Source organism: Periophthalmus magnuspinnatus, chromosome 4, assembly GCF_009829125.3.
Source record: "Periophthalmus magnuspinnatus isolate fPerMag1 chromosome 4, fPerMag1.2.pri, whole genome shotgun sequence".
Classification (NCBI taxonomy): Eukaryota; Metazoa; Chordata; class Actinopteri; order Gobiiformes; family Gobiidae; genus Periophthalmus; species Periophthalmus magnuspinnatus.
In genome coordinates this window covers 6,723,416-6,733,249 of record NC_047129.1, presented here as the reverse complement: position 1 = coordinate 6,733,249, position 9,834 = coordinate 6,723,416, and the positions used below count along the sequence as shown (strand labels likewise).

Genomic DNA, 9,834 nt, shown 5'->3' with positions numbered 1-9,834 from the left:
TTTTTAAATGTTAAAATTTTGTCTGTGTTTTATTAAGGAGAAGAGGCCTTGGACACCATTTCAAAAGGTTTTATTGATTTGAATTTCACCCAACCAGTATTACAATCAGTGATTTCTGAATTACTACTACACAGTGGGTGCAGACTGTCAAATATTGACAATGCAGCCATAGCCTGATCCTTAAAAAAAATATTTCACTTGCTACAATGACCGCTTCCCCTCTGTTTAGAGAACTTTCCCCCAGAAGGAAGGGTAAATAAATAAAATTTAAATCTTAAATACAGGTGGGCAAATTGCTGCTGGGAGACCAAAGGGAGTGATATCCCATTTTAATAATTATGTAGCAAATAACTTCACACAGGCTTCTAATTTTCAGAGATAATGACAAAAGCCAAATGCTGTAACTAAAGTAAATTTTAATTAATTATTCAAATATAGATTGGTTTAGAAATTTAAATTTATCTCCATTTTAATTAACAAAAATGGATTATAATATTAAATCAATAGTAGTAGAGATTTCTGAGTGTTAGCAGAGACAGTGGAGGTAATTTGCAATTTCTGTGTATGTGTAGCGTGAGCCATTAGTGCCATTAAAAGTTGAACAGGACCGTTAAGGCTGAAACTGGAGACAATAGCTGTTTCCAGTTTCAGTGTGGTTAGCTCCTCCTTTCTGATACATATAAGGCAGTGTCCACCAGCAATCTGTCCAGAACTGAAGAAACAGCTTGGATGAGCAGCAAAACGTCTTCACTCCTACACCGTTTTGTCCAGCTGACAGATTTAACTTCGGCTTTTGCAATAATTTCTATGTAGATTTTAAAGATAGGACCATTACTGATTGCTTAAACATAGGATGTGGCTCCCCTTGGTGTCTGGAGAGGAGACTTACAACATAATACAGTATCTGAACAATAAAATTCAAAATGAAAACATCTAAAGAATTGGTTTCAGGACCACAGCTAAAATATTTACTTAAAATATAGCTTGTTTACTATCCGCAGATGCAACACTTAATTTAAATTAAAATCAAAAAGGCAGAGTTTAACTGTAGACATAAACCACAGTTTTATACAGTAACAAACCAGATCACTCACACAGTTGAAATGACATTAGAAATCAACGGTAACCACCCATTCATAAATGCAGTATGTTTAAGCACATTTTCCATTTCACTGTAAAATTCATGAAACAAGATGTACACAGACATGGCTAATCAAGCTCTCGAAACTGGTAAATATTTGAAATTTAAAACAGCTACACACAAAACTTAACCCATATTTCAGGTTTCAGAACAAACATGAAATAAAATGGTTATGCTCAGTGGTTACCCAATAGCGCAAGTCTATTAATGAAATGCAATCTAAATTAACAGTAGGTGGTCACCGTTGAGGCATTTTGAGCAATAATCCAGCCATTACTCTGAGAAAGTCCTAACCCCAAATTAAATGTACCAGAGAAAAAAATAAGAAACACTTGTTATAAATGCAAAGGTCCCTCTATGGTAGATTCCACTGAGTTACAGACATTGGCTCCTGATCTGTTGGACATTTGTATAGGAGGATTAAAACAACACAGCAATGTACTCACATTTACATTTATGTACAGAATAAACCTGAATAAGTATGATCCACTCAGAGTCCAGTGTCCGGCTTGATGAACAGAGCTGAAAGGGCAAAGGCCAAAAAGACGATTCCTCCAATGATGGTCACTGTGAACACAATCCGATTAGGTGTCATTATTCACCATCAGTGAAAGACAACATTTGCAACTGCTGCTCTTTGTATGTAAACATATTTTTTTAAATTAAAAAAACAAAACAAATAAGATTCATACCGGAGCACAACTAAGCACAAACAGCTTAGTTGAAGCTTAGTCTGATTCACCACTCTCACTTAGGACTTTCCCTGTTGTTTTGGGCTTCATGTAATGACTAGTAATGAAGGTGGGGAAAGTAAGGATTTCCCAGAAGTTGTTGTTGATAATTCTAACCAGCCATAATGTGAGCATATGATGATATTACCTAATTTACTAGGCCTATTCACAAGTCACTGTGGCATTCAAAAGTATCCATCTGATTTCATCAGACAGGCCTCATGAACATCAGACAACTTCAATATTGTTATTATTATTATTGTTAGTAACAAATGAAGTTACCCGTTCGAACTGAGATTTTCTGAGCGATCATTCTCCCTCCGATTACAGCCAGTCCGGTGCACAAACAGTGACCAAATGTGCCGCCAACAGCCACACCAAAGGGGTCCTGTGTGTCAGAAATCAAAACAAGTCCCATTACAGATATGGCAATTGCTTCAAAATGAATTGGGACAATGGGGCATGTATAATAAATTCAGTGTAAAAATTATTATTCTGGACATCAAGTCTAGTCAGTTAAGAATAGAGAGTCAAAATGCATACATTCAATGCAATGTGTTCTGTATATCTAAGCTAAACATTGCGTGAAACTAACCTCCCGGGCAGCGAGAATGATAGTGGTCAGCTGGGAGCGATCGCCCCACTCGGCCAGAAAGGTGAGGGTGAAGGCCTGGATGAAGATCGGGGAGATGACGCTGTGCCACTTCTTCTGAGGCAGTGGGGTCCCAGCCCCAGCCTCAACGTCTGGAGCCCCGTTCACAAGTTTTGAGCGCTGCAGCTGAACACCGGAAATAAGAAATGGGTTCAGCATTTGTATGTCTAACAGACATCTAGCTTGTTAAAGCTTGTAAAATACCCTCATGTATAAGTGATAAAGCCTGCCTTTATAATAATTCAATAAAAGTCACTGTCACTGGTGGCAAAACTGTATCTGTATCACTGGGGATGCTTTTGATGGTCGTGGAAGACTTAAATTTGCATTTCCTGCATTTATATTCAGTGATGCATGAAGAGTCATGCTGGTTTATAACTACTTCTACGTTCAGGTTTACGTAGTCATTTTTTGTTCAGCTTTAGAACAGGTTTTGTCTACATTTAATCATTTTTTTATATCTTTAAGAATTTTAATGAATTTCCAAAATGGTCCTTTGAGTGAAGCCTGAGAACCACTGTTTTAAACAGTTGAAATGTCAGTGAAGTTGTTGACACATAATTATTCTTAATCCTCTAACACACATTGAAACAGAAAATAAAGTGTATCCTTATTTTGTACTTGTGTGGCATAATAAGTGAACTCTAAAAATGAAAATGTTATTAATTCATACAATGTACCTCCTCATCCTTCTTCTTGATCTCTGCTTGCACCTCCTCCAGCTCCTCCTGACCCTCATCTGGACTCATCTTGAGCCCCTCTCGCAGCATCCGGATACCGAAGATGGCAAACAGAGCCGTGGACACATAATAGGTGTAGATTCGAGGTATGATGGTGGTGGCATAGCCAAAAAGTACTGATACAAAAGGAAATATTTATCAGAAGAAACATAATCTCCACTTGTTATCTCAGTCCACACATTTCACTCACCAGACAGACAAGTCATAACAGCCAGGGCCAGCATCGCCCCTGTGAGCACAGTCAAGCGGTTATAGCGCATGGCCATGATGGCAGCGATAAAAAACGTCTTGTCTCCTAACTCAGAGACAATGATTACGGAGAGAGAAGCCACAAAGGCATGGATGAAGCCCAGGTTCCCTTTGTTTGTGTCATCCTCAGGGCTTACTGGGCCTATGGGGCGAGTAGTTGAGACTTTCTGCAAATAATGGACACAAAATAAAACGGATTATATATTACTGATTGCTAAGAATTTAAATTACATATATATTAGTCACAACACAGCATTCAAGCAGATAATGTTCATCACAAAATCGACATTTTAATTGAATGTCATCAGTTTAACCCTTTAATGTTCACTCCAAGAAAAAAACAATGGAAAAATTATTTTTTTGCGCTTTTTAAGTTATTGGGTCACTAATAACAAAAATAAATTTAAAAAATATATAAAGACCCCCCAGTTTAAAAAATATATGCCTCTACCAAATGGCCGAGATGTTGTTTGATGGTAAAAGTATCTATTACATATCTATAAATGTATATTATCAATTAAATTATTATTTAATAACTATAAATACAAAAAAGAAAGTAGAAAATGTAAAAATACCAGAAAACAATTCATGTCAAGTAAATTTTATTCCAACAAACGAACTTCACTCCCATTTTCTGCACAAAATTCCAACACTTATTTGACAATTGTATTTCAAAAACATATGTGGCATCTATGTATTTCCCCTCTCTTAAAATAATAAAAAGGACACCTGAGAACCTATCCAACTTCTCAGTTGTGCTGTGTAAAATCTTCAAAGAACTTCTTTTCTTGCATTGAACAAATTCAAAAACTATACAAATCTCTCAAAGTAATGGTAACCATTGGTAACCCTCGGCACATTATTTTTGATGATACGCTACAAAGCATTCCCTCTCTCCGATCAAGCACAGGACACACCCTTTGGGCAGAGGCTGCACCATCCCAGGTTGTCAGTGTGAAGTGGCCAATGTCCATAGTTGTCGTAGCGTACGTCTGGTTGTGGCCGTGGGGGTCTTGGGGGGAGGCGCTTCTTCTCACAGGACATTTGTGGTGAACTAGCAGATGATGGCCGACCAACTCTAGGTGCTGGCTTGTTGGCTTGTTTCAAACTGTGGGCCACAGCCAGGCGAAACCTTTTGAGAGGCATTGTTTTTTCCTTCAGTAGGTCACAGTCTCTCTTGTAGACAAGCCAAGAATTGGAAATGCACAGGTCAAGGGCGTATCCAAACAGGGGGAAGTACCAGCGTCGTGATTTAGCTGGGGTCTTGTACAGATGAACCAGCATGTCGGAAAGATCAATGCCACCCATATGCTGATTATAGGCAGCAATGAGTGATGGGCATTGGACAGCAATATTCACTTTTGCATCTTTGCTCCACTGTTGGACACTTGTTAGAGGCTTGATCCCAGAGGCATTGCTGAGGAGAGTGACACATTTGTTATCGTACCATTTGACTGCAAGTACACCTTCAGTGGACTTGTAATGAAGAGCCCCACATCCTCTCTTCATCAGCTCTTCATCTTCTATCAGGTTAAAACGTGATGCAGGGTGCCAGTAATCTTCCATTGCCGGGAAGTTGAAAACTCCCATAAAAAGTAGCATAGCCAGGAAATCCTCAATCTCACAAGGGTTAGTTTTGATTGGATCCCCCAACTCATGGGCAGCGTACAGGTTGGTTTGATGAGCGATATGTAGAATCATCTCATCAGTGAAGAGCATCTTGAAATATTGAAATGTCTTGACAGAATCCGGGGTGCAAAACTTGAATCAGGAACCTGGAATTCGTCAATATTTACATGCTCCCAGATTCTTCTGGATTCTTTTTCTTCCTTTTCTGCCATTTTTTTCTTCTTTGTGCATGGGGGTGACACAGGGGCCTCATCCAGCTCTTCCATTACTTTTTTTAAGGTCTTTTTCCCTTTTTTCTTCTTCTTAGCAGATGTGCTTATAGAGGGCATCTCCTCTTCATCCATAAATTCAGTGGAAAGGTCTCCGATCACCTCTACTTGTTTGGGCAGATAATCGGGATCCCCTATTATGCCATCATGATCACTCAGATCAACCTCAGAATCTTGAGGATCTTCTGGTACAAGTGCCAGAAAAGACCGTGGCCTTGAACCATAAAATGATTTAGCATCCATCTTTTGTTTCTAAAACAAAGAAATGGAAGGTAAAAAAGAAATCATGCACCGTTATAGGTAAATATTAGCACATATTAAATAATTTCAGTATAATAACACTGTAATTGTAACATATTGACAACAATGCATGAACAGAAGTGTTTTTATTCCATCGAAAATAGTAAAATTTTATTAATTTAGCAAAAATTCACCAAACTGCTACCATATGGTTGAGATGTCACCCCATGCCAAGTTTTACCATAGAGTGACGTCTCAACTGTTTGGTCAAGCATGTTTTAAAAAAATTATTTGACCCTTATAAAATGTTTTTCTGTTGCATCACGTGACATAATTCTGTTAAGTAACGTGTTAGATGATGTAATATGTTGAAAAAAACAATTTACCTTTAAAAATGCAGCCAGAAGTTGCTCACATGTCACATTTCTGTTTTTCACTTGCTGGAGTCAGGATGAGTGAAAAGTCCTACTGTCAAAAAATAGAGTGCCCTCTAATGGATTTTTTATGCATAGCATACCTCAATCAAGTGGAAGAGATGACCCAATCAGGTTGAGTTCAGTTCAACACATTTCCCAATAAGATATAGTGACTCAAAATGTGATCTACCAAATGGTCGAGCAGAACATTAAAGGGTTAATGGAGTTGAAAAGACTATTATGGCTGCACTCTGTATGGTACTTCAAAAACCTGAGCGTGTAAATAAGTAATTCCTTAGAAAAAACACAAAAAACACCGGTGAGTGTTTACCACTCAAATACGAACACTGTGGTGTATTAACACATGTGCTCTTGTTTGTGATCAGGTCATTAAAACATAAGATCTTGTTTGTGATCTCATTCAAACAGTGCTCGCTCCTTGGACATGACCCGGAACACACACGGTATTAGCATGTTAGCTTTGAGTGAAGCAGCGGCATGAGCACAGGCAAAAATTAAGCCACAATCAACACTTTCTACGATAATCCTCATGATTAATTTAGTTTAATTAATAAATGACCTCTTGAAGTGGTTGTTCTTGAGCCGGTTTAATCTCCTCGGGGATCGCAGCGACTCCGACCAAGAGCAGCGACACAGCCACAAGAAACAAGAGGCGCATCACAGTCGAGCTAGCCCGTCCATCTTCAACAAGGACGGACATTATTGCTCCCACGACACAATTCAAGGAAATGTCAAAGTAAAAACTGTATAAACAATCACATAATGCACTGGATCACTAAAAACTCCAACTTTATAGCAGCATCATGTACACATTTAGGTGCTATTTGTAATACACGTCACTGTTTAGCTGGTTGAGCTAACTCCGCTGAAGTTAGCTGCAGAGAAGTGGAGCCGCACACACAGCTCCATTGGCCCGACACAAGGAGGACGTAACACGGTGTTTGATGACAAAGAAGTCGGACTGATCAGTGATTGGCCCATTACACCGCCTGTCTCTTACAACCACAAAACTAGAAAAAACAGAAGACAATTCTCAGAAGGAAATAAATTATGCAGTGGAGGTAAAGTTTGTATATCACATGTTTGTATCTATGTCACAGATGTAGTTTATAGGGGAAAAAAAGCAAAAAATAGTTTATAGGGAAAAAAGCAAAAAAAATAAAAATAAACAGACAAAACATAAGAAAGTAATAAAAACTACTATAATGAACTGAATAAAACTACCGGATAAAGGTAATAAAGGCGACAAAGGATTGGATTTCTTACATTTTGTAAAGAATAAGAACACAGATAACCAATCACACCTGTGTGTTAAGCCTTATTTATCAAAGCATGTTGGCTTAAAATGAAGAATTCAAGTTACCAAATGTCTCAGATATAGCTTCTTTATTGGAAGATTTGTTGATGCCCACTTTTATTCCTGGTATCTGCACACTAATTCTTTAACTCAGTGTAATGCAGAGAGCACTCCCAGAATCCTCTCATCCAATACTAACAGTAGTTTATATGAGTGATGTTATGAATGATGCAAATATTTAAAAACTAATTATTTTTAATCTGTTTACTCACAGTGGAAAAGAATGGGGTGTTCCTGTGGAAAATGTTTTTCACAGTTGAAAAATGATGACTTGCTAAATAATGCAAGACTACAACACATTAGCAACATCACGTGACCACTCTGAGGAAGATTGCTAGTGAGCAGTCGAAACTGTCAGGTATGAAAACGAACAAAATCTTGGTCTGAAAAAAATTATCTATTCATGTAAATTAAAGGAAAACCAGATGAACCTCATTGGACTACAACACAAAAGGTATAAAAGCTTTTCTTTGTCTCGGGTATGACTCAAACTTGCACTTGTAAAAGTCATGACAAAGCTGAGCGGCGAGTGCTTGGTTGAAAAATACATAAAGAGAAACTAGCCCCCATGTAAACAGTCCTCCTGAGGCCACCCACAATGAGGTGTAGATCAGAACCTCAGCAAAATAATGTGGACAGGACACCAACTCAAACCCGCCTCCTGTGGGCATCTTATGGACCATGGTTTCAACATTTCCTGTGGAATAATAGAAAAGTTTTAAATTATGCCGCTTATATTGTTGATATACTAGATTAAGAGAGCTTTTCTAAATACAATAGAGATATATGCTCAACCTGATTTTCCAGAGCGTAGTTTTGCGAGTAGGACCATGGACTGATGCTGCAGCAATGAAGTCAAAATAAAAAGTGCACATCCCAAAATGTGACACCAGTTCACTTGAGAGAACAGTGTACTACTGTCTACAAAACATAAAATGCAAAGATAACAGTTTAATATGGGATTAACTACAAATATCTAGGCTATTATAGAGGACAGAGAAAAGAAGACAGATCCAGATAACATAGTTCATTAAAGAAGGACTGGAGAATCGTAACATTTATTAATGTTATAATTAATAAATGTTATAATTATACACACGTTTATGTTATTTTTTGCTGTTTCCATATTCTCACCTTTTTTAACCATATGCTCAGAGCAAAGTGCCGTCAGCCCAAGCACAATGTAATACACCAGGCCAAATAAATAATGTACAACATGAATGACTCCATCTGAGAATATACTGACAAAACAGCACTCGAGTAGTCTTCTGAGAGAGTGAAGCCAAAGCAGGAGGAGCAGCAGCAAAGTGGTCATCTGTGGGACTGGACATGGCAATGACAGCAGAGAGTAAAGATAAACAAAAGAATAGCATTACATCAAGTAAAATAGAAAAAATACACATAGACAAATATGTGTATATGTGTGTATGTGTGTGTATCTCATCGAAGAGACAGGATAATACATAATAGAAACAGGAAATATAAGCAACATGAAAAAAATCATAATATACTGTAGACTATAAGAAGTAAAAGCGCTTACCATTTCCTTCTGGATTGCTGCTGCTTTTTCCAGCAATTAAAACAGACGATGACCAAGTCAACCATGATGGAAGTGGATGATGCAGGAAGATACTGTTCAAGTAGAAGAAAAGCAGGGAACCACTCCAACAGACAGACACTGCGTAAAAGTGCCAGAACCACCTGTAATGACAAGACAAAAGAGTGATACTGCTGGAGACAAAATACTTGCTCGGGTCTCTGAAATGCCATACCTTTTTGGCACGTCAAAGACTCGTAGCCAATCATCGCGTTTGAGATTCTGTTTAGTCTTGCCGTAGCGAATAAGATCTTGAAATATAACAACACCATCTAATTTTTGGCATTTTTTTGGTAGATGTGATGACACTTTATATAAACCACAGGCTACGATAAAACAGGTTGCAAGAAATGCCCATAATACGTCTATGATACTGAAACTAACCAGTTGGCTCCAAACCATTTTCAGTCGCACGGGGATGTGGGCATTGTTTTGAGCAACGCCAAAAAGGGCCGTCTAGACACAAGACAGGAAAAACGTTCCGGGCTGGTTTTGAAATAAAGAAATTACTCTATGGGGCTTAATCACGTATTATTAAATTGGGAAAAACAAAAGCTAGCGCCACCGATATTCACACACGCAAACATCAAATATATTAATTGCTTTTTAGCTTTTCTGCTCTAAGACAGGTTAGGCTGTACAAAATATGCTCAATCTGTTGCTTTTTGCTCTGTATGTATGAGGTCAGTGACATTTAGCAAGTTTCAACAGCAAAACAAACAAACAAACAAACAAAAAGACATGCAAATATGTAGATTTTCTGGTATATTTAAGTGTTATTTAGTATATGTC

The 9,834-nt window shown here is 37.9% G+C and overlaps 2 protein-coding genes across 2 annotated transcripts; both read right to left on the bottom strand.

The window, feature by feature from the left end:
- Positions 1–52: 52 nt before the first annotated feature.
- Positions 53–7,012, bottom strand: tmem165 (transmembrane protein 165). Its single transcript, XM_033965498.2, has 6 exons — positions 6,648–7,012; positions 3,455–3,680; positions 3,205–3,380; positions 2,468–2,650; positions 2,155–2,260; positions 53–1,708 (listed from the first exon to the last, which is right to left on the bottom strand). The coding sequence occupies exons 1-6, from the start codon at positions 6,786–6,788 to the stop codon at positions 1,632–1,634; spliced, it is 909 nt and encodes a 302-aa protein (XP_033821389.1). The 5' UTR covers positions 6,789–7,012; the 3' UTR covers positions 53–1,631.
- Positions 7,013–7,458: 446 nt separating this feature from the next.
- Positions 7,459–9,474, bottom strand: srd5a3 (steroid 5 alpha-reductase 3). Its single transcript, XM_033965337.2, has 5 exons — positions 9,218–9,474; positions 8,986–9,146; positions 8,580–8,768; positions 8,241–8,366; positions 7,459–8,142 (listed from the first exon to the last, which is right to left on the bottom strand). The coding sequence occupies exons 1-5, from the start codon at positions 9,442–9,444 to the stop codon at positions 7,886–7,888; spliced, it is 960 nt and encodes a 319-aa protein (XP_033821228.1). The 5' UTR covers positions 9,445–9,474; the 3' UTR covers positions 7,459–7,885.
- Positions 9,475–9,834: the final 360 nt, after the last annotated feature.